Raw genomic sequence first — 24957 nt, 5'->3', positions numbered from 1 at the left:
TATGTCTAATGCCCTTTCGGCACCTGAATCAATGACAGACTAAAGCAAGAGGGATCTGGAGTTGCCCCCGAGTTTTATAGCTATTGCATAAGGTATCCATTCTTGGATGTTTTTATCAACTTGACTTTTCCTTTGCACTTGCAGCTGTATCCAAGCCAAATCAACCACAATGGTATGGCAGATAAGCAAACAATTTCTATTTTACCAAAATATGTGTAGGAAAGAGGGGTTCTGTGCAGAATTTGATAATGTGGAAGACGTTTGGGAGAAGAGATGCTGCAACCTTACCAGATTCCATGGCAGTGTGGGGAATATACCATGCTTTGAGTAAAGGGATGGGGAACTATGGCTCGTTATGACTTGTGGACTTGTGGACATGCTGGAATATCCACAAGGAGTTCACAAGTCATAAAGGGGCCATAGTTCTCCACCTCTGCTTTAACAGGTTAGTGCATTACTTTCCAATACAACAATGAAGAATAAAACATTGGTGATATGCTGTGCATATATCACTCTTTCAGTTCCGTTATTGTGGGAGATATATACTGTGTAGCTGTCACTGTTTTCTTAGTTCCTCATGGTTCCCTTACATTTTGTTGCTTGTCAACAACCTTTCTTTACAGTTTTCACTTTAAATGTAAATAATTTTCAGTTTTATGATAACTGAAATGATAGCTACAATGTCTTATTCATTAATTTGTATTTTACTGAAGCAGAAAATGGTATCGTAGAATGCTTGGTCTGCCTAAAAATCTTTACTTGAATGCCTAAAACATTACTTTTTTGTTATTTGGGGGGGGGAACTAGTCATAAATCCAGTAATATTGGAATTTGATTGCATTTTTATGCTGTATTGATTTGGGATTTGATAGATGCTGATCTAATTGAACAGCAGATGTTCAAAAACACATCTTTATGTGTACTGGGGCTTTGTCATTTTGGGATTGTAAAAGTAATGGGCTCTGTGCAGTAGTCTCCAAAGTTCAACTCTAGGGGAAAAAAAACAAAGGAGAAAGTAAAGATTTAGCTTGCATTTTAAAAACAGTGATAAACCCAAGAGTGAGTTGAACTTTTTGGTAACATATTTTAGAGAAAAATCCCTAAACTGAACCTGCTAATTTGAAACATTCAAATAGATTTCATTCACTCTCTTGAGTATTGATGCTGAAATGCAGCACCATAGGGGGAAGTAAAATATATGACAACAAAACTAATATACTGCAGTTGATTTCTGAAAAAGTATCAAGAGATGTTTTTAGCTCACTGTGTTTTAATTCAATTAACTAGAACACTACAGAGTGCAAGAAAACAGGACACAAATTGTTTCTCTTTCATCTCAGTTGCTGTAGAACTTGCAAAATCTTTTAAACATGAATAAACTTATCAGCGAATCAGTTTGGTGCAGCGATTAAGGCACTAGCCTAGAAACCAGGACACATGAATTCTGATCCATCTGGGTGACCTTGGGCCAGTTACTTTCTCTTAGCTCTAGGAAGCAGGAAATGGAAAACCACTTCTGAAAAAGCTGGTCCAAGGAAGCATCAGGAATCAATACTGACTTGAAGGCACAAAAACAAAACAAAACAACTTTATCATAAAGTGGACATTTGAGTTAATCCAAATGGTTTAATCTACTTCTAAAAAAAGAAAACCAGTGTTTGGATTCATGCTTGGCTTGATATCATATTGCAGTATCTGCTTACTATGTTGCCAACAAACATTTGTCTAGATCAGTTTCATTGCTTGGCCCTGGTGGAAGAGGGTAGGGGTTTTGTAATCTGCTTGCATCACAACAAGCATATTATACCCTATCAGACTTTTTTTCTGGCAAATTTGACTGGAACATTTGTTGTAGAAAAGCTAAGAAGCCACTACCAAAAGATCCAGCAACCTGCCACCCAATACAAATTCTAGTTATACTGCCATAAGTGTTCAATGTCCTGCACTTCTTCCATCCATTCACTCTTTGTAAAGAGCTAAAAATTACATAGTTTTGGTTGAGTCAATTTCCCTCTGTCCTTTATTTTGGTAAAGCCAGATCTGGTGTCAGATTATTCACATTTGACTATATGAGACTGAGCTGTCACAGATCTCTCTCTACTTGGCTTGTGAAGAAGCTCCAGTGATTCTGACCTGCCAGTAATTGCTCAGATCATGTCTTTTTGTGGACTCCTTGGTGCTCTCTGAGCTTGGTGGTTTTCTTGAAGACATTTCATTATCAAGCTAGATAACATCATCAGGATAATTCTGATTATGTTACTCAGTTTGGTAAAGAAACATTTACAAGAAAACCACAAAGATCAACTACATTTTAGAAATGTTATTGATGGAATTGCATTCCCCTTTAAGGGGTATGTGTGTAGTCTGCATGTGCTTTTTGATCCACCATAGATACTGGATATCCACTTAACATACTTATATAGTAACGAGGACTTTTGTTGATAAAATGTGTCTCTACTTGGAGAAGAGAGTCCTGATTTATAGCGTGGCAACTTGGACTATTGCAATGCACTTTTCATGAGGTAATCTTTGAAGATCATTCAGACATTACAGCTGGTCTGGAATGCCACAGCCTAAGTTATGAACAGTTTGTCTATGATATCCTACATTACTTCATTGGTTGGTTCTGAATAAAGCTTTACAGGTCTGTCTACTGTTCAATCTACTCACATCCTTTTACAGATCCTGCCTTGGATACATTTACTATCTGATGGCCAATTAGGCTTTCTCCATGGTGAGGCCTATTGTGAAGAAAAAAAATCTCACTGGACTTTAAGCAAGCTGACTTCACACTGCAGTTGCAAGCCCCATACCTAATTATCCAGGCTTTGTAAGCCTAACGTTTGAATTTGTTTTTGTTCTAAAAACTTCTCCATCTGTTATGCATTTTATATTGTTTTTATGGGAATTCTTATTCTTCCTTTATAAGTCAACCAGAGCTATTAACGGAGTGGGTGGCATATTAATTTTCTAAATAAAAACTAAGAATTAGATAGTTTGGTGGGGGAGACAATGAAGCTAAGATACAGAAAAGGCAGTAATTGAATGAAAGGCCACATGTTTGCAAGTTCATGGCTTCTGCTAATGGCATCTCATTTTTGGACAAATTCAGATAGGAATGTTTTCCAGAGCATGACATGTTGGAGCATATGGGATACGGCCTCCAGTAGCAGTTCTGTGTCCCATTCTTGCCATTCTTAGCAAGCATAATATGGTGTATAATTTTTGTGTACGGATGGGAAAAACAATTGTTATCACTTTGATGCTGACTTATCAAACTTAATGTGCCCTAAAACTTATACAGAAACCGGAACATGGCTATTTGTGAATCTTCCCATTTTGCCAAACTTTGCAGTGCTTTTCAAAAGTGTGTACAAAATTGTATATAAGTTAAAGTACATTTGCAACTATAGGATTTTATGAGGTAAAAGACCACAGTACTCTGGCTTCTTTGTAAGATGAAAATAGCAGCAGCAGTAACTTTTCTGACTGAAAAGTGAATAAATGTTTCCTGCATATACTATCTAGCTTCCATAGATGTAAGTAAAGAAATGCCTCTGAACTGAAATACCCTGCAAGTGACCATGCAGCAATTTATCTCCAATGAATTCAGAGAAAAAAAAAACCCTTCAATTTTAAATGGAGATTGTTCTGTACAAATCAAGGGAGCAAATGGGGAAGAGGAGGTCATTTCACTCTTAATTGTTAACTAATATTTATAAACCCCCACAGGTGTTATTTCCTATAAAAATGCAAATCTAGCTGAAACGAATCTCATGCTATCAATGGTATAATGGCAATTGTCACAGGGTTATGGCATTGTGAGAAGAGGCTTTTGTTCCATTTTAAACACAATCACTTTTGTAAAGTGGGTAGATATTTAAGAGTATGTATTATTGTATTGTACAATACAATTGTATTATTGTATTGTAAGAGTTGTATGTATGTTTATACTTTCAAAGAGAGAGAAAGAAAGAAAGAAAGAAAGAGAAAGAAAGAGAGAGAGAGAGAGAGAAACCTTAAAATGCTTTTCTTCCTCATCAGTACTTTGTTACAATTTTCAAACTTCATGTGGAATTTCCAAATTCCACATGAATTCTTTAGAAAGAATTTGGGACAGTTTCCAAAAGGAAAAAGATGCAAGTAAAATTATATCAATGGGATTACATTTCTTAGCAAGGACATCTCAACCAAAAACAAGAGAATGGATCTCAGATAGGTATTTTGTTTCCAATGGCTCCATTCATGAACATGCAGCCACCTTTTTCAGACAAGGTACTTATTGCAGTCATAAATTCTGAAGTGTAGTAACATTTATTTATTATCTGTTTACTCATATTTGCTGTATAGGGCCAAGGAATGACTCTGGATAGCGTATAACAAAGCTAAAAACAATATATACAATAAAGATTAATGTTACTCTTATTAAAGGTTTTTAAATTATTAAAGGCACAAAACTAAAATTACGATGGATGATAGATGGTGGATGGATGGATGGATGGATAGATGGATGGATGGATGGATAGATAGAGATTTCTTTTGTTTATTCTTATCTCTGCTGTTGTTCTTTATCAAATGCTCACATTAAGAATAAGTGAAATAATTAAACAGAATGCATGTTTTTAACCTCTCTTTCCAAGAAGCACGTTGCCATACAAATAGTCCCCTCTGTTTTTAATCATTCTATGAACTTCAGAGTTGAGAGGAATGAAATTCTGACTCTTCCTGATTATAAAGCAACACTCCTGGTACTACACTGTATATGCAGATGGATAGATAACTATCTCCAATAATTGTTTTGTTTTGGGTTTCAGGCTTTGTGATGTGACTATTACGTAGAATTGGCTATTTTCATTGGTGGTGATATAGAGACTACTAATGACAGCAACGCACAAGAACTCCAATTGTTGCATTTCAAGGTTATGTTTGGTCCTGTTTGAAGATAATAAATTATGACATATAGTTGGAGCAACTGATCTTTAGGGGCAGAAGTTAAAAGTTTCAGTTCAAACTCCCCTTTGATGGGAACAATGTTTGCTGAGACACTTTGCATAAAGAATAAAACACAAAAGTTACTTTTCAGATATTGCTAAGAGAGCAAGCACAAGGTTGGAAATGATCCAAGAGAGACCAATCTATCCAGTCCAAAGTTCATCCAAGGAATCCAAAAAGGCATACAGATGAAAACCTGGCAGGCAGAAATTGAACAAGAATTACCACAAAGAGCAGTCAAGGTGTATTTATTTATTTTATTCATTTATAAAATATTTTGGCTGCCCATCTTACCATAGGGCAGGGGTCTGCAACCTTAAATACTCAAAGAGCCATTTGGACCCATTTCCCACAGAAAAGAACACCAGGAGCCACAAAACCCTTCCCATGCCTAACTATTTCTTGAGTGGCCACAAATCTATCATATGTAGTTGAATTAAACATTCTGTTTTCTTCTGAAACTTTTCTTTTCTCGGATTTATCCATGGTTGGCCTACCAGGGGTTGAAAAGTTCAGTAAATAGCATGCCTGCGGGTGTCGCACATTGGTGGTTGTGACGCATATTTTGAGTGACAGGGAGCTGCAGCAGAGAGGTGAAAGAGCCACATGTGGTTCCAGAGCCACAGGTTGCTGACACCTATGGCATAGGGTAACTCTGGGCGGCTTACAATCAGAAAAATATGTCTATGCATATACAAGCCGCCCTGAGTCTCTGGAGAAAGGTGGCATATAAATTGAACTAATAAAATTAAAACATAGTTAAAATCAAACATTAAAACCTAAGGACCAGGGTGAGTTCTACTTACCTTTACTACTGGTTCACAATGGGACTGCGCACGCACGCTCTTCTGTGCATGCGCAGAAGCATTTTGATGATGTCAGGGTTGGTGGACAGAGCCTCCCGCCGATTTTACTACCAGTTCTATAGAACCGGTGCAAACCGGGGGCAACCCACCACTGCTAAGGACATATGGGAAGTGTGGGGACAGAGTATGGGGAGGTGGGATCTATTGTTATTTGATCAATCCTAATAGATCCCACCTCCCCACACTCTGGCCCCATCCTCCACATCTTTCCTTATGTTTCATGTTCCTGAATATAAAGAGGTAACCGTTACTACCAATTTAACAAATCACTCTTTTTTTCTTTCTACTAGATAGGTTAACTGCCGTTGCATTTTTCAATATATCATACATTGCTAAGCTTGGTTAGTTCAGCCTTCCAATCAGCTGACTCCACCTGGGCCTATGTCTCCTCAAATCCACTTCTGAATCTGAAGGCTTAAACTGATTCCTAATTCTCCCCTTTCTTGTTTTGTTCATCCCAGTACTATTCTTTTTTTTCCTATGTTCTTTAAATTTGTTTTAGGTGATTCATGGTTTTCTTTAGAAAGGAGAAATGTCAAAAATAGCTTATTTTATAGAATTAAAATAAGGGACACGGTGGCTCAGTGGCTAAGATGCTGAGCTTATCGATCGATTCAAATCCCTAGTGCCGCATAACAGGGTGAGCTTCTGTTACTTGTCCCGGCTTCTGCCAATCTAGCAGTTCAAAAGCATGTAAAAAATGCAAGTAAAAAAATAAGGACCACCTTTGGTGGGAAGGTAACAGAGTTCCGTGAGCCTTTGGGGTTTAGTCATGCTGGCCACATGACACGGAGAAGTCTTTGGACAGTGCTGGCTCTTTGGCTTTGAAACGGAGATGAGCACCACCCCCTAGAGTCAGGAATGACTAGCACTTATGTGTGAGGGGAACCTTTACCTTTATAGAATTATATTTTAAAAGAAGGAATTATTTTAATGAAGGTTTGTGGTGGGCTTCTTTGTATAGAAGCCTTCATTCATTTAACTCCCTTGCTTTTTCATATAATTTGGTTGGCTTAACAAAACACATTTCCTATGTTCACATAATATGCTGTGAACATATGTTCCCCCACAAATAAAAGACATTATGGTTTAATGATGACCTGATTTAGTAAAGAAGACCTTGAAGGGTGGCCTTGAATGATAAAAAGAAGACCTGCTCCCAAGACAGCAATCAGATAAACAAAATTTGAGCTGAGGCCAAGAAAGTAAATTGCAAAAATGCCTCAGAGAGCCTTCCCCTCCAATCCTCACGCAGATAAAATTAGGAGGAAGGCTGGCACATTCACACTTGCAAGATTCTGTTATTATTTTTTTTAAAAAAAACCTGTTAGTTTTAATAGTAATTTTAATAAACTTACTGTTCTATTCTAATAAAAGTACCATAGTTTTAGTTCTGCTTGGTGCCTTTTTTAAAAAAAATCTGTGCCATCTATAGAGTTGACATCTGAGTCATGCAATATGCTAAATCAAATGGCCAGAAATGGTGGGACAACAATAACAACAACAACAACTGGAACAACATCTTGTGTCCATGAACCAAGAATGTAAGGCAAATAATATGAGAATTAGTAATTAATAAACAATTAGTAAAGAAAGAACAGAGTAATGGTAATCCAAAGAGAAAAGTACATCCTAAACACAGTAACAGAAGAAACAAACATCAGAGTTGCTTGTATCAAAGTTGAAATAATTAGGAAGATGGACAGCTAACTCCACTCTTACAATACCGATTAGTACAAAGAAGCATCTCATACAAAGCATATTCATACCCATCTTATGTTACCAGTGCCAAACCTGGACACTCACAATAAGAAATAAATGAAAGTTACTATGGAAATGAGATATTTGAAGAAAGCTGCTGGAGTGACTAGAAGGGAATAAGATTAGGAATGAGATTATAAGGGAAAGAAATGGAATAGAGAACCAATATTAAACTATATACAAAGACAGCAAATGAAATGGTTTGCCCATCTGGAGGATTCCATACCATATAAGACATAGATAAAAAGAGAAGATCAAAGAGCATGAGACAGACCCAGAAGAAGATGGAAAGACAACATCAAAGATCTGTTACAGCATCATCAAATAACAATGGTTGAAGCTGCGAGAAGTGCAAGAACCAAAGCTTTGTATCTCCTCTTCAACACCCAAAGTGATAAAAGAGAAAGTAAAGAAGAAGACAAACGATGGGAAGTTTGCTGAACTACAACCATCCCATCACTGTTTAGTCTAACTAGTTCTTGTACTAACATAGCCACAGATACCAGGTGAGATCATTGGGGTGGGGGTGGGGGGCAAATGTTGAAATCAGGGTGGTATCAAAGCAACATAAGCCCTGTCTCTTTTATGCATGAGCTATAATGTTGTATACATGTATGAATGGGGTGGAGACTTCTGTCTGTGCAATTCACCCAAATGAAGAATGGATCCTGCATATGCTTGTACATAACCACAGAATATTCCTTAACATGGAAGACAACAAGCAGCTTCTATTTGCATGAAATTGTCTTATGGTTTAATCATATAATGCTGTATATTGTAACATCTTTGTTTTCAGGTTTTGCACTGTGTTGCTTAAACTACCTGTGGCATAAACATTTTGAAGGAGATAAAAAGAGAGAAGCACCATATATACTTGTGAATAAGCTGAACATTTTAGGTGGTAGTATGCACCCAAAATTTTATTTGGTTTATTGGCAGTGAGTTTATCCACAAATATATGAAGTCATGCTTTAAAAAGGTACCTATATATCGCAGATATAATTGCAGATAAGCCCATCTATGGATAATGTGACCCATGAGTTCATCACAAAAATAGCATGAAAAATGGGTAATCTATGGATTACACATAGAGAAGCCAATTGTGAAAAGTAAAACATGCAAAAATTTTGAAAGTTGGTTATCCACTTGTGGACTTAACAGTATATGCAAGTACATACAACAATATAGGAATTCTATGAATGAGATAAAGGGACACGGTAGCTCAGTGGCTAAGACGCTGAGTTGTCGATTGAAAGGTTGGCAGTTCAGCGGTTCGAATTCCTAGAGCCACCTAACAGGGTGAGATCCTGTTACTTGTCCCAGCTTCTGCCAATCTTTCGAAAGCACATAAAAAATGCAAGTAGAAAAATAGGGACCACCTTTGGTAGGAAGGTAACAGCGTTCCATGTGCCTTTGGCATTTAGTCATGCCAGCCACATGACTACGGAGACGTCTTTGGACAGCGCTGGCTCTTCGGCTTTGAAACAGAGATGAGCACCACCCCCTAGAGTCGGGAATGACTAGCACATATGTGTGAGGGGAACCTTTACCTTTACCTTTATGAATGAGAAGCAAAATAAAACATCAATTGATTTATTATTTGTAGTTACATTTGAACTATACAGAGAATTTAGTGTTAAGGAAATAGCAGAATTCAAATAAAATTAGAATGCTGTAAATTATAATTCTTGAAAGGACATGGATTGCGAAAGAATATATCTATTTTTTTTAATATTCAGAATTTATCCCAGGCTTAATATTATGCTTCATGTCATTGTCTTAGTTAAACTTTTTTGGAATGATGCTGGTGAACTATATTGGTGATTTTTCTTTGATCTCTTAGGACGTTCCAGTTAGAAAGAATGGGAAGCCTGGAGAGATACTTCTCTTTGAGCTGTTTCTTCTCCAAGGAACTTCTGACAGAGTTGTGGGCTGGGGAGTTTTTCCTTTATGTAATAATAATTTGGACATCGTGGATGGGAAGTTCAAGTGTCCTCTTCTCAGAGGTCATTATGATTCAAGAATTGATAGATTCCAAAAAATTGAAAAGTTGATTTCTTCTGATTTGGATCACTGGCTATGCAATCTTTATTTTCAGGTAGGCGAAATGTCTTTAAAATGCTATGTCTTAATTTAATATACCGTCCATGTTTTTTGGTAATGATTTACACTGTGTTAATCAAGCATTTTTACTTAAAGCTCAATAGGCCCATTCATTTGTTGTTTAGAAAGTGGATAATATGACATTATAAATCTCTAGGGATACTCTGAAATATAATCAACTTTGTGATATTCTGGATTTATTATTCACCTGTATTCCATTCCTTGCACTTTATCCTTTTAACTTTTAATCAATTCTTTATTTCTCCTTACTTATCTTCTTCCAAAAACAACATAAACCATAATAATAATAATAATAATAATAATAATAATAATAATAATAATCATAATCATAATCATAATCATAATCATAATAATGGTGCTATATCTGTGTTTACTGCAGATTCTATTTATACTTGTCTTACTATAATTTTAATACATATGGATGAAGTAAAGTTTATATGAATGAAAGAGACTGATATGCCTTGAAACTAGATTTCTCTCTACCTTTATACAAGGGAACAGAATTCTGTTCAGAAACTAAACTGTTAAAAACATGAATTGGCTATATTTAGCTATAAAGTAGTGTTTAAAACTGTATGACTTAAATTTTACTTTCATATTTGAACTTCAAAGTCAGCTTAGAGGACCCATTGAGGATTATGGCTGTGGGGAATAATTGACTCCTTGGATTCACAAATTGATAGACAGTTGTGTTTTTAAATTATTGCACTGCACACTGAGAGCACTTAGGACAAGAATTACAGGAATTAAGAAATAGCTAATAACTGGTGGACCCATGTGGTGGGTGTTCCCAAAGAATCCTAGATTTACCCTTTTGATTGAACCTTTGAGAATATTAGCAGAATAATTTTGCATATGGCTGACCTATTCATATACAAATGTTTTCTCTTATCAGATAATTAAACTTCCATGGCATTCAAATGAACAGTATAAATATGAAGTGGGCCTTCAGCCGTCTTCAAAAATTCTTCAATATTCAAGTACTGCTGAGAAGGATGGGATTTCAAAGGAAATCATAGGTGGGTTGTGAAATGACAGACTAAAGAAATTCCTATCTACCATGATATTGTTTAACATGTTCTTTGGCTTACATTCATTAAATTAAAAAAAATAATAATTCAGCATCTTATTATACAGTCCAGTGGTGGGTTTCAATTTTTTTTTACTACTGGTTCTGTGGGTGTGGCATGGCTTGGTGGGAGTGGCTTGGTGGGTGTGGCAGGGGAAGGATACTATAAAATCTCCAATCCCACCCGACTCCAGGGGAAGGTTACTGCAAAATCCCCATTTCCTCCTGATCAGCTGGGATTCAGGAGGCAGAGAAAAGATGGGGGGTGGGGCCAATCAGAGGTGGTATTTACTCAATGGAGTACTACTCAAAATTTCTGCTACCGGTTCTCCAGAACTGGTCAGAACTTGTTGAAACCCACCTCAGGTACAGTCGTCTTCCCAGCCTTCTTCTACCTATATGCCACAGTTATGAGGTCTTAACATCTGGAAGAATCCAGTTATTGAAGCAATTTGTTGTTGTTTTAATCATTTATGGAAGCGATAAACCTTTTGAAATCTAAAGTCTTGCTGATATGAGCCAGGAAAACCTATCACTGCCTTATTTGGAGAGAGAAATTGTCTATATCAATGCTAGAAGTAGCACAAGGTATTTCTTATGTTAAATGTTTGTCCAGGTGATGGGTTGGACTAGCAAATCCAAAGTATTTTCCCAGTATATCCTTGACACTTGAAAAAAAGATCTGACCTCTGAAACTCCAAGGAGCAGGGAGAAGTTTTTGATATTAGATTTATTTTCTCAGATGTCTCTGCAAAATTGAAAAGGTCTTAAGGATCCTGAAATGCCATTTCAACCTCACAGGGGAAACTTAAAAGGATATTAAAGAGATGCCTTTACAAGATCTATAACCTTACAATTGACATACGATTTTAAACTACCAGATGCTGAATGTGCCAAACAATGTATTAGGAACCAGAGAAGAAGTAGGACAGTATATGTCTCACTCAGGGGTGGGTTCTACTTATCTTTACTACTGGTTCGCATCGTGCCCGCTTGCGCTCTTCTGCACATGCACAGATCACTTATGATGACGTCCAGGTCAGTGGGCAGAGCCTCCCACCGGTTTTACTACCAGTCTATAAAACTGGTCCGAACCGGGGGCAACCCACCACTGGTCTCACTCTTCATTCTTTGTAGACTTAATCTAACAGGTGGATTGTTGTAAACCCTTGATTTGAATATGATACCTCCGTGAAAATATATACACAAATATTGCATATATCCACTGTACCAGGGGTGAGATGTAAAATTTGTTACTACCGGTTCTGTGGGTGTGGCTTGGTGGGGGAATAATGTGACTGGGTGGGCGTGGCCAACTTTTTTTTTTTAAACTTTTCAAAGCATTTTTTCTAATCCTTTGAAAAACTTCTGCCGATCAGGCAACTCAGCTGGGATCATCAGAGAGTCTTTTTAGTTGAGTTGTCTGCCAATCAGGCAACTCAGCTAGGATCGTCAGAGACTTTTCAAAGCATTTTTTTAACCACCTCTTCAGCCAAGAGGTTGCAGAAAAAAATGTTTTGAAAAGCCTCTGATGATCCCAGATGAGCCACGCGATCATCAGAGGCTTTTTTTTTTACTTTTAAAAGCATTTTTTCGTCAGAAGAGGTTGTAGAAAAAAATGCTTTTAAAAGTAAAAAAAAAAGCCTCTGATGATCGTGCGGCTCAGCTGGCCATGGAGTGGGGGGGGCACAGAGATTTTTGCTACCGGTTCTCCGAACCACCCACTGCCATCGCTACCGGATCAGGCGATGCGGTCCGAACCGGGAGCATTTCACCCCTGCATTGTACCATATTAATAGATAGGGGCAGATGCAAAGAATCGTAAGCGAGTTATGCACTGTTAAATGATTATGCTCATATCCCTAGTTTTTTTTAAAAAAAATAAACCTAACTGGATATACAGTTGAATAATTGAAACTCTACATCCCCCAGTCTGAAAACAGATATCCTTAAGAATAATTCTCTGTATCATTTGTATTTATTTATTTACTTGGAGCTTTCTTTAAAGATATTATTAGCTGTTAATATCCCCTGTGGGTTTGTTTTCTAATATATATCAGTTCAATGCTACAGTATGCTGTTTCTGCTGGTGATATGTTGCTAAGAGATTTAATAATGGGCAAACAAACACAACATGTGGTAATCCATTTCAAATTAAAAGTTTATTAAACGCTAGCTTGATGACTTTCTGGCTATTTACAATTAAAGGAGCAAACCTTAGGGAACTAGGAAACACGTGGTAAACCTTACAGCTTTTTCTTTCCAACAGAACAAATACATTTATGATCTGCAGCAAACTGATAGGTTGTATAAATACTCTATTTATTTGGTTGGGACACAACATAAAATTGTGCTAACGTGACGCTAATGTTGAAATGCAAGCCAGAAAATAGACAAACCTAAATGACAACGAAGTCTGCGCTTTAAGAAGACTCATTGAAACACTCTAATAATGAGAGACTAATCAGCATATGGGATTTTACAAACTGTAGCTTGGCTTGAAAACACAGTTTTAATTCTAAGTTACTTTCAACCTTGGCAACTTTAAGATGTGTGGACTTCAATGTCCAGAATTCTCCAGCCAGAATGAATGAGGATCTAGAGTTTCTGATTGGAAGACAAACTCTATCTTTCATTTCCTGAAGTCATTACTATTCAGTATAGTCATTAATTCCAGGGTATGGAATCTGTGAACCTCAGATAATGCTGAATGACATCACCCATAGTGCCAGTCTATTGTCCCTCATTTGATTAACTGGTCCACAGAAAATATTTGCAGCAGGATTGCGAGAGATGACAATGGGAAGTTGAAACACTAACAGAGAGATATGCAGACAATACTACTGTGGAAAAGAAAATGAAAGAAGAGGTAGAAGAGGTTATCAAGAATCTATAAAAGGAAAGTGAAAAAAAATCAGTTATTGTAAAGGTAAGATAATATCCTCCAACAACCATAGTTAACTTACATCTGACAGTAAAACTAGTAGATAGCTTTGTTTTCTTGGGTTGAAGATTCAAAAGTAAAGAGAAGATTAATTCTACAGAAAAAATAGCAGTACACCAAAGTTCAAAATAGCAACAGAGTTGGAAGGGACCTTGGAGGTCATTGAGTCCAACCCCCTGCTCACTCAGGAGACCTATATTAGGGATTCGAACCCCCAAACTGCCGACCTTTCTGATCGACAAGTTCAGCATCTTAGCTACTGAGCCATCTAGCCAGGCTTAGTGAAGGCAATAGTTTTTTCTACTGGTCAAGTATGACTCTGAAACCTAGATTTTGAGAAAGAACAACAGAACAAAGGTAACTTACAGAATACAAGGTACTATGAGTACCATCTACTGGAAGAAGTCACACTGTATTGACTTCTGATAAGAACTGATTACAATCGTAGGCAACACTAATCAAGCTGAGACTCATATACAGTACTTAGGCATGAGGTTCTACTAAATGACGAAGGGCTAGAAAAAATGACTGTGCTCAGCAAAAATGAGGAACAGAAAAATAAAGGAAAGAGAGAGATGGACAGGAGGAAAGAGATCATTGAAATGTCTATTGAGGACAACTTTCAATTGCAGATTTATATCCATATGGCTATATCCATACTATGAATTCTGAAGGAAATCTTTCTGTTTAGAGCAGCAAAGCCTTGAAACCTGGCCCTAGTAGCAGATGTTTTGTTGTGAAAGACATCAGCAGCTCACCCATGCTCCCATAAGTTCCCATGAGCTCTGATTAGGGGAATTTACTTCAGAAAAGTAATGTCCTATGTTTCAGTGGGAGGAAGGGAGGAGTGACATTTGAACAATCCATTTTACATGTGTTTTGAAGTCCTGGCATCTTTTGAGCTCAGATTTAGGTTCCATTTGGTAGAATGATTTACTTATTGTGACATAAGTCACATAAATGTCAGATGCATCACTACCTTGTTCCTTCCTGTTGAAATCTAAAACTATTTTATCCAATTAAATTGTGAGCAGATACAGTAACAGTTTTAAAAAAAAGAGAGAGAATCAAGAGAAAGTCAATGGGCTAGTTTAATGTCATTTGTCAGTCTGTAGTAATCCACAAACTCGTTTTGTTTAATAAATTAGCAGAGACATGAACAGGTCAATACAACATTAATGAAATGAACCTCATTATGGTGGTTGTGATTTTATACAGACAACTTCTCTGTTGTAAGAACTCTTCAGAGGGAGGTAAATGAAGAAAATAGGACATCATCTTTTGAAACATTCTACACATAGGAATAGAGGCAGGGTCACTATGTTGGAGATGATGGGGTTGATTTCCATGCCAGAATTACTTCAGGAGGGCACCTTTGAGGCAAATCAAGACCTTCATTTATGTGCTCTATGGGCTAATACTTTGGTTCTGAGTGTTGTTCAGTTGAACTGCACTCAGGTGTGGATCCTTCTAGAATGCAGTAAGCAATATGTAGCCCTAAAACACATCATGTAATGTAGAGTTTTGAAAACAATTCAGTTTCCAAATAGGAGTGGTGGATCTCTTGCTATCCAAATTCCTGAAGAAAAAATAAGGTATCATAGGGAAAGAGAGAAGGGAAAGATAGGATTGGGGGAAGAATACAAATAAGAACTATCAAAAGGAGTGTTAAAAGAAAGTGCATAGGTGAACTAATCAGATTTTGGTTTGGGCCAGCCTACTGCCAACTGAAGTTATTTCACCACTGTGATACAATATGGTTCTCTAGAATTTGACTCCTAAGGACTTCCCAGGCCTGTGGTAGAAAGAATGGCAATATTATTAACCTATTACCTTCACTACTCCAAGTATCTTCAGCTCAAGACGTACAATTTTACTCAATGTAAAGCAGTTGACTTGGGATGCTTTCTATTCCTGGAATCTCATGGACATCAGTATGTCTGATATTTGGGACTGGGAAGAACAGACAAATCTTCTGCAATAATGATTCTATAATCATTACTAGAATCTCTATTCTATAATTAGTAAGTTTCTCTATGTATCCATATACATCTTCCATGTATTTTACTGAATATCTAAATATGTTTAATTGTTTAATTTATATATGGCTGGTCCTAAATAACAGGAGATGAAATGTTAACATTAAACAGAAAGACATCACACAAAAATATTAAACATACCATGTGATCCTGGTTTATTTGTTGTTCTCCCATGTAACTCATACCCAAGATTATGGTATAAAAATGTCTAATGTAATTCTAGTCTCATTGAAGAAAAAAAAAAGAGTAGCTAATAAGCTTTTGTTGGAGATGTAAAAGGTAAATAGCAGCCTCACTTTGGTTGGACAATCCCATTCTCCAATCTGATGGTCTCCTGATGTCAAAGGTCTCTGGAAGACATCTAGTTGCAGAATTGCTTCCCATTTGGCTTCAGTAAGTAATGTTCAGATCTGCTGGATAAAAGGTTAAAAAAAGAGGCTTTAAACAACTTTGCAAGTTGTTAATGGGAAACGTATTTTGACAGAACCGTTTTGCAGAGACCTGGCCCATCCCAAAGTGATGCCGGCTGACAGTACTTTGGTGTTCCCGGAGCAAAGAAACATGTGGAAGGAATTGTTCTTTCACATTTCACAGGTTGTCATTTCCTTCACAGGGCAACCTCTGACCCCTTGGAGAGATTCTGACACTCGTAAGGGAAGTATTCCCAGTGTTGAAAAGGAAGTGAGAAAGCGGTTTAACACGGTGAGAGGTGGGAAATGGTGCATATTAGAACAAATTAAGAGGAAAATAACAAATGCCCTCATGGACAACGTCCAGCAGGTTAGAACTTTCAGTATGGTGGGTAATTTGCTAACATTTTGGAACTAGATTGATTCTGCATATTTCTTTAAATTATGAAAACAGTAACAGCAACAACAATCTCACACATTTAGTAGGCCAGGGAGAAGTTGAAATTATATGTGGTGACATATACACACAAAAGAGAGACAGAGAGACAGTGACAAAGATTAAAAAATAAATTATATTAGGAAATGTTTACTTACAGAAAGAAGTATGCATCTATTAAGAGAAACACATGAAGGTATGTACTAATTATATTAACTATCCTAATGTCTAAGCTGGAATCACGATAGTATAAGGTTTCAGACATGTATAGCTTCATCAAGAGACAATAAGGATGAAACTATGGATATCTAAAATAATTTTCTCCAAATTGCTCTACACTCTATGTTCTATTTCTAGTAATCAGTAATAAGTCACTGAACAAATGCAGCAACCTTAGTTCTTGCAAGGCTTTATAAATTCATGGATGCTTTTATTTCAAGTCACTCTTTAAAACTCCGAGTAGCAGTCCTAGTAGTCCTTGTTTAGTGACTGCTACTTTAGCAAGTTACAACAGTGATGAAAAAGCAACTTTGCAACCAATGCTTGCATTTATGATCTTCACAAATATGTAAAGTAAAGGAAAGCTGAAGTAAGATCATAGCCACAGTTGTGGTTTCACTTAGTGACTGTTTCACTTAATAACTGAGCTGGTTGTCCCAATTGTGGTTGCTAAATGAGGACTGCTTGTATACAAAACTACTGCTTAAGAATGGATTTAGGAAAGACGCAAGGAAAAAAAGTAACAGAAGAAATAACCAACCTTTGGTGAATTTCTATATTCAGCAAAAACAGGCGAAACCAAAATTGATGAGAAAATGAGAAACACAACAGCATAGTTGGCAACACAATGCAAGCCATCTTTAACATCTGGCAGGTGATATGAAATAGGTGGCATTTATAGGCTACGATAAACCAATCTGCATGGCTGATAAAGTATGGCTTGCAAGCTGGGATTGTGGGTGCAGATTTGCGGTGATGTGTATATAGGGCTAAAAGAAAATGATGCATTTGGTATCACCTGGAAAGATCTTAGGAGAGTTGACATTTATAGCTGACTTATGAAGCAAATGCTGCGAGAATACAGCAGGCTTTCCTTATATCACTTCCCATTTTATACAATTTCAATAGAGGTATGGCTCCTGGCATGGAACATGCTTCTTTGTATCTGCTATATATATATTGTAAACGTAATTACCTGAAAAAAAACCCAGAGGCTTCTCCCATCAATAAATCTTTAGAGGCAGTGTTTCAAAAGGATCACTGACATTTGTTAAAATAAAAGAATGTGTGCCCTTCGTTCTTCATACCTAGGAAACTTGCACATGGGTTTGAAGAGATACGATTTTTATGCCACAAATATTCTGCAAACCTACTGCAGTATGGCAACACAATTGGGTATGTATAGTCTAATTTGCAAAAACAAATACACAAAATCACAGGCTTGTTAATCTTCATTTCATTTCAGTTGCTTAGTCCTGCTCCCAGGACGGCTTCACTAATAAGACTTAATATGATGCTTATGTTTTATTCTACATATTACACTGTCTTTTTACATCAGATCTCTCTCTCTCCCTCCCTCCCTCCCTCCCTCCCTCCCTCCCTCCCTCTCTCTCTCTTACTTTCAGCTTGTAGTAGAAACATACAGAAAGGCAGGAAAGAGAGAGCTATGCAGTATATGATTTTTTTAAAAACCCTAGCCTTATACTCATTTATTTAAATTCATGCAAAGAAAGAAAATATCTGTACTGGCATCACAAAGCAGATCTAGTGCAGTGTTTTTCAAACTTGGCAAGTATTGGAGGTGTGGACTTCAATTCCCATTATTCACCAGTTAGTATGTTGGCTGAGGAATTGTGGGAGTTGAAGTCTTTCTGTACTGATGTTGAGCACACAGTTCAAAGATGTCTCCGTTCAAATATATGGATGTACAGAAGGCTAACCTAATCCTTTAATTTTAGGGAATGAATTCAATTCCATGATACTTTCTCTGTATGTGAGCATTCTGCATAGAAAGAAGAATTTGGGAAGGGGGGAAACTGCTCTTATTTGTTGAGTGTGGTAGAAAAAAAAGTGCCCAGATATATGTTAGACCATATTTTTAATATAAATCCCTCTTCAGGATTCCAGTATTTCAACCTAAAAATATTAGGAATAAACCAGTAATCTCTCTTCATAGTTTTTAAAAACATCTTTAATGAAAAACTAACATTGTGTTGTCTTTATATTCTATAATGGTAATTCAGAATAGAGTATTATTGGTTTGAATGGCTAAAGTAAGCTCTAAAGTAATCTTAATATGTCCTATGAATGATGTACTTGAAATTCTTTCTGTTGTTTTTCTATTTTTGTTGCCTTTTTGTTAGTTGCCTATAATGAAGACTTACGTAGAGGACGCTGAAACTCAATGTGACAGCACTTGTATTGCATTTGTAATATTCTTAATTCAGTTCCTGGCATCTCCAGTTAAGACCAACAGAGAGACACTATTTCCTTAAGCTATTAAAGACATCCTGCCAGTCAAAGGAAACAAGATGTTTTATTGATAACATAGAATGGCTTGGAGGGCCCAAAGAGTCAAAGCTCAATGATAAAGAACATGCTTGCTACCCACACCTCAGGACAGCTTCATTCAGACAAGCTGGCTATCAGTGGGCTGGACCAGAAAGCAGACAACTTACATAAAAATAGTTTTATATAGACTTCCATTGATAGTTGATTTGCATTCTCATGGTTTTTAATGAACTTCAAATAATGTCCTTTCTCCAGAGTAATACAATGGGAGAATAAAGTAATACAATGGGAGAATAAAGTAATACAATGGGAGAATAAAAGCCTGGAGACCAAAACATATGAAGAACAGTTGCAAGTGGGTTGCCCCAGGTTCGCACTGATTCTATAGAACCGGTAGTAAAACTGGCGGGAAGCTCCTCCCACCAAATTAATTTCTGTGTGGAGTGATCTCATTTCTTCCTGGTTCTCTGCCATCTTTTCTTGTGTTTTTAATAACATTTCCTGTATCATCGAAAACATACTTTGCATAGTATTTAAAGTCATTTCCGTTTTTCTTTCTCCTTTTCTTTTCCTACCATACTATCTAGTGTTTTTTGTTGTAGTGGTGATGCTGTCACTGTTGTAGTATTTACCACTGTTTTTTCCCCTGTTTTCGTTATAGTAGATATTGTTGACATCTTTAATGCTCGAGAGAAATTTTCCCAGGCTAACATATAATTCTTAAACGTTAATTTTCTATCCTCTGTTTCTTTAAATTCTTCAGCTAGGTTTACTTCTATTCTTATAAACTATCACACTTTAATCACACTTTAATCACACAATGATTATTTGCTAAACAGCCAGCTTTGCTAAATCAATAATTAATTTAATATTCAAACAATTATCACCTCTTATTTTGCAATATCAATCAAAGAATCTTAGTTATATTTCATTCAATCCCCTTCCTCTTTTTCCAGATTCTATAAAATCACAACACAATCTATATTTAAAGCTTATAAATTAAGTAAATAAATAAATGAATTATGAATTGTAAATTATACAGATTATAAATTGTAATGAGTATTTCTTCTATCACTTTAGAATTTCTGTTTACTTGCTATCTATGCAATATATACAATGTATACAATGTGCCCAAACTATTGGCAGATAGAGACTAAAGAAAAATTACCCGCCCCTTTTTTTTTGCTCGTACTTAGCATTTTTAGTCCAGTCTCTTCAGTGGCTTAAATATGGCTACTCCTGCTTTCCGTTCAAATCCACGTTTCTCCCCTTCCGTCTTAGTCTTATCACTGCAGTCGTCAATGGCACCAATAGGCAACTTAGCGCTCTTTCAATTCGTCTTAACTCTCAGAGTTCTGTTATTTATTTATTTGTCTTCTTCTTTTGTACTTATTCCTCCACCACTCAACTGCTTTTCAGAGTCTTAGAGTCCCTCATTTCAATACAGCTTAGTCACTCCACGAGGTTATACTTCCTCTCGCTGCTGCTCTGTCCTGGCTTATGTGCTCCTCTCGTAAATCGCCACCACGGGTTGAATCGTCAGATCGCACCCCTTCTCCTCCGCATTCCTCCTCGTCTCGCCACTTCTGGGGATTCTCCACTCTGCTCTGCCACTCGAAACCGCTTTCCACTGTTGGCTTCATTCTAGACGGCCGCCATTGCTGCTGTCTGCCCAAGGGGCAGACTTCTTCTCCAATAGATTCGAGGAGTTTGTCTTGTTTCCCCTCCGATGCTAGCGCTGCATCCAGGGGCTTTAAGACTTCCCCTCTTGTTTCCCGATCTCTACGGGATCGGAAAAGCTCATAAAGAGCTTCTATTAAAGAATATTTGGGTTCCAGAGACGGCAGTTGCCATTTCTTCACCCCGCTCACGATGTCGTCACTGCCGGAAGCCGGCACTGGATTTCTTAATAGGTTACTATGATCAATCAACAAACTTATTAATAAATTCTCTAATACCAATTTCAAATGTAGATGTTGAAGCAGGAGCAATATCCATATATTTGCCTTCAGCTCCATATTGTCTGGCTAAAGTGAATATGCTTTAATTTCCACAGAGAACAGAAACAGGCAGGTTGCTTGTCAAGGTGAAACCTATGAATTGTTGGCTGTGCTTATGATAAGTTTAAGGCCATAGAGTGGAAAGAGTTGACTTTACTGCACCACAAATGCAGAAGGAAAATTATATTAGCCAAAGAGGGCTTTTCCAGTGGGTGCATTCAGATTCTGCATTTTGATTCCGTAACTCCCTTCCAAGCTTTCTCATCAATAATCTGTCAGAATTGTAATAGAAACGATGACATAAGCTAGGAGGCACATTTTTCTCATAGAGAAAAACTTTCTCATGGGAAACTGGGACTGAAATGCTGGCAAGGAAGACAAAAGAATTGATAGACATGAATGGAGAAAAGAGTGGGAACAGGATGATAGCGGGTGATTTAAAATGGATTAAAGTTTTTTTTTTAAAGTAATTTTATTAAACATAATTAAAAAGGTAAAACTGATACCCTGTTTCTCCTAAAATAAGACATCCCCTGATAATAAGCCCAGTCGGGCTTTTGAGCGTATGTGCTAAAAAAGCCCCTCCTGAAAATAAGCCCTCCCCGAAAATAAGCCCACCCCAAAAATATTTAAATGCATGCGCAGCCGGTCCCCGCCATTTCCTCTGGTTAGGTTTAGGGAGACAGAGCTGGAAATTAGGTAAGATGGCAAGAGGATCCCCATTTTGCTCCACATGTTCCAAAATAATAAGACATCCCCAAAAATAAGGCCAAGCACTTATTTCAACGTTCAAAAAAATATAAGACAGGGTCTTATTTTCGGGAAAATACGGTACACATTATGAAAAATAAAAGAATAAAGAAAACAGGGGAAGTACAGAAAATAAAAAAAATAAAAAATAATGATATAGTAAAGAAACAAAATATATAAAAAACTGATTTTTCTCCTTCACCACCACAAGTGATCTCCATTATGGCAAATGGCAAGGGTTTGTTGATACAAAACATATAGCTAGCAAGGCTGCCTACCCCTGGCTTAAATCTTCATACTTCTACTCTAGAAAAATGCACTTTCAATCTTCTTCTTCTTTTAATGACCCCATAATCCCTTGAGGGGTGGAGTCTGGGCAACTTAATGGAGCTGAGTGCTTACAGGCTGGCTGCCCTTCCTGTCACCAATGAGGAGTTTAGTTCAGCAGATATAGCCTCATTGTGCCCAAAGATGCACTTTCAATGCCATATGGAAATAGAGACCTCAGTAGAGATTCAGAAATTTATTGAGGTTCCCTATTTGTAACTTAAATTCCTATCTAAGAGTATCTGGCATCTTTCCTCGAAATGTGCTGAACTGCTAATCTCCTTGGATTAGGATATATTGGAATTATAACTGAATACATCTGAACAGCATCAAATTGAGGAAGATTGGATAAAACCAGATGATAACTTGGAGTCTTAACAGGGTGATATGATAGATTTCAGAACCAGTTATGGAATCTCATGTTTCCATTGGGTAAGGTTATAGTAACAGAAATATCCTAGATGTAGAAAAACATTAAAAACACTAGATGTATCATTTGTTAACTCAGTGGGATATTCCTTTTGTGATACAGGAGACAAATCTTCAGCATGAGAAGTTTGAAAATGATAGAATGGATAGGGGTAATATTTTGTGGGCTCATTTTTAAAACAGTTACAACAAAATGGTCAATAGAAATGATTATGTTTGAATACAGTATATAATTGTCTGCAGATTTGTCAGTAAGATTTTCATTTTAATTACAATTTCCGGTGCAGCTGTTCCAACTCATCTTCCATCATCTTGTAGTTGAGAGGGCATCTAATTAGCGCTGTATAGCATATTGTGGTCAATTAAAAAATGCTATAAAAAGAGTTTAGCAAAAGCAAACTACTGTATGCCTTTCACCTTGTTTTCTTTAAAGGAAATTTTACACAGAATTTTATAACACATGTTTTCTTTCTGCTACTTATGAAAAACCCCAATGATTATTACATTTTTATTAAAAAAAATAGTCTGAAGATGTTAGATATCTTTCTGATTGTTGAGCCCGTTAAGATCTTCTTGAAATAATAAATTGGTTTAATTCCTCGAGCCAAAGAGAACCGGTAGCATCTTAAGTATTATCCATATTTCTTGCATTGATGTGCCTATAGATAGTATAAAAAGAAAAAAAAAATCCCCCCCCAAAAAAAGAAGTTTTAAATGTACCAAGCTAAGGTTTACTTAATTAGAGCCTTGAGGCAATAAAGGGAGCCTTTTTTAAATTCTGTGAATCTTAATATGCTAAATAATGCAAAGCTTCAACTCGTCAAGCATAAGACACACATCTGGCCGCTTAACATTTAAATTACAGGGGGAAAAATCCCTTCTAATTCTGTGGTAAATGTCTTGAAGAGAAGGATGGCAAATGTATCACAACCAAATTTAATTTCATTTTTAGATTTTCATCGTGTTTAATTGCGCAGCATTTTGCCAGCCTCCCCTTCTTTTATTTATGACCCGTTTTCTTTTTTTCCTTCTGTTTTTTTTATTGATCTTTAATTTAAGCAACTCTTCACTGTTTATGGCTGTTGAAGAATTACACTGCATTCTACTAGGAAATCTATCCAGAGTTAAAAGTAATGAGCTCAGTGATACAGAAAATAAAGGAAAGAATACAAGCTAAAAAAAAAAAAAGGCCCTCCACAAATTAAAGTCACCCAACTCACAAGAAAATGATTAAACAATGCTATTACATTTATTTTCATTTCAGCTTTTCACATGGATGCTTTCATCCTTCTTATCCTTTCATTTCCATCAGAGTATTATGTGCTATACAGCTTCCTAGGCAAGAGCACATCAGCAAAAATGCATACCATGCATTCAGTGGTGGGATTCAGCCAGTTCGCACCACTTTGGGAGAACCGGTTGTTAACTTTCTGAGCAGTTTGGCAAACTGGTTTTTGGAAGAAATCATTAGGGCAGAGAACCGGTTGTTAAATTACTTGAATCCTACCACTGCATGCATTCATACATGGAAAAGCAGCCAGTGGTACTTTAGTTGAAATAACCCCTATGGGGTCAAGGATGACATGGAAAACTTCCTTTCTTAATCAGAAGACAGGAACTTGGTCTACTGAAGTGCTTTTTCTCCTCTGAAATGAAGAAAACAGATTTCTGTGAAACTTCATTGTAATGGGCACAAATACAAAAACAACATCAACATGTCAATTTACATCATTTGAGTAATGATAACATTTTGTAACACACATTAACAAAATGTTAATCCTTCCCTGGGCATAGAGTGCTGCTTAGAAATTATTTTCTTCTCCTCAAATCTTCAATTTTTATTAGTTTATTATGTACCATCAAATCAACGTCAGCTCTTAGAGATCAAGTAGCTAAATGGGTTTTTTTTTCCTATGGTAATCTCTCCCCAACTTGATCGCTCAGGTCTTCCCACAATGGATCACTGCTGTAATTAAGAGTCACCTTGTGGTGAGATGGATGGCAAATACATTTAATAAATAAACAAACAAATAAAATTAAGACCTTCCATCTTAACTGTTGGTCATCTTCTTTTCTTTCCTTCAATTACTCCTGGCATCATAAACCTCTCAAGTGAGTTAGGTCTTTGAATAATGTGTCCAAAATATGATGACTTTTTAAAGGTCCTTTATGCCTCAAGTAAGATATGTTGTTCTGTTCAAAGACCCATTTGTTTTCTTGGGTATCTATGTTGTTCTCAGAAATCATGTCTAACACCCAAGTTTGAAAAGATCAATATTTTTTCTGTCCTGCCTCAGAA

At 36.7% G+C, this 24957-nt stretch overlaps 1 protein-coding gene across 1 annotated transcript in view; it reads left to right on the top strand.

Annotated features, from left to right (window-relative positions):
- LOC117672473 (uncharacterized) overlaps positions 1-24957 on the top strand; it is a 201825-nt gene that overhangs the window by 69785 nt on the left and 107083 nt on the right. The window contains exons 7-9 of the mRNA XM_087890311.1: positions 9463-9717; positions 10639-10762; positions 16409-16497. Coding sequence (XP_087746437.1) covers positions 9463-9717; positions 10639-10762; positions 16409-16497 — 468 coding nt within the window. The remainder of the gene's footprint in view (positions 1-9462; positions 9718-10638; positions 10763-16408; positions 16498-24957) is intronic.

The sequence above is a fragment of the Pantherophis guttatus genome, chromosome 3 (assembly GCF_059756535.1).
Source record: "Pantherophis guttatus breed Tessera chromosome 3, ASM5975653v1, whole genome shotgun sequence".
Taxonomy (NCBI): Eukaryota; Metazoa; Chordata; class Lepidosauria; order Squamata; family Colubridae; genus Pantherophis; species Pantherophis guttatus.
Note: the sequence above shows the minus strand (reverse complement) of the source record. Positions and strands in the feature narration are given on the sequence as shown.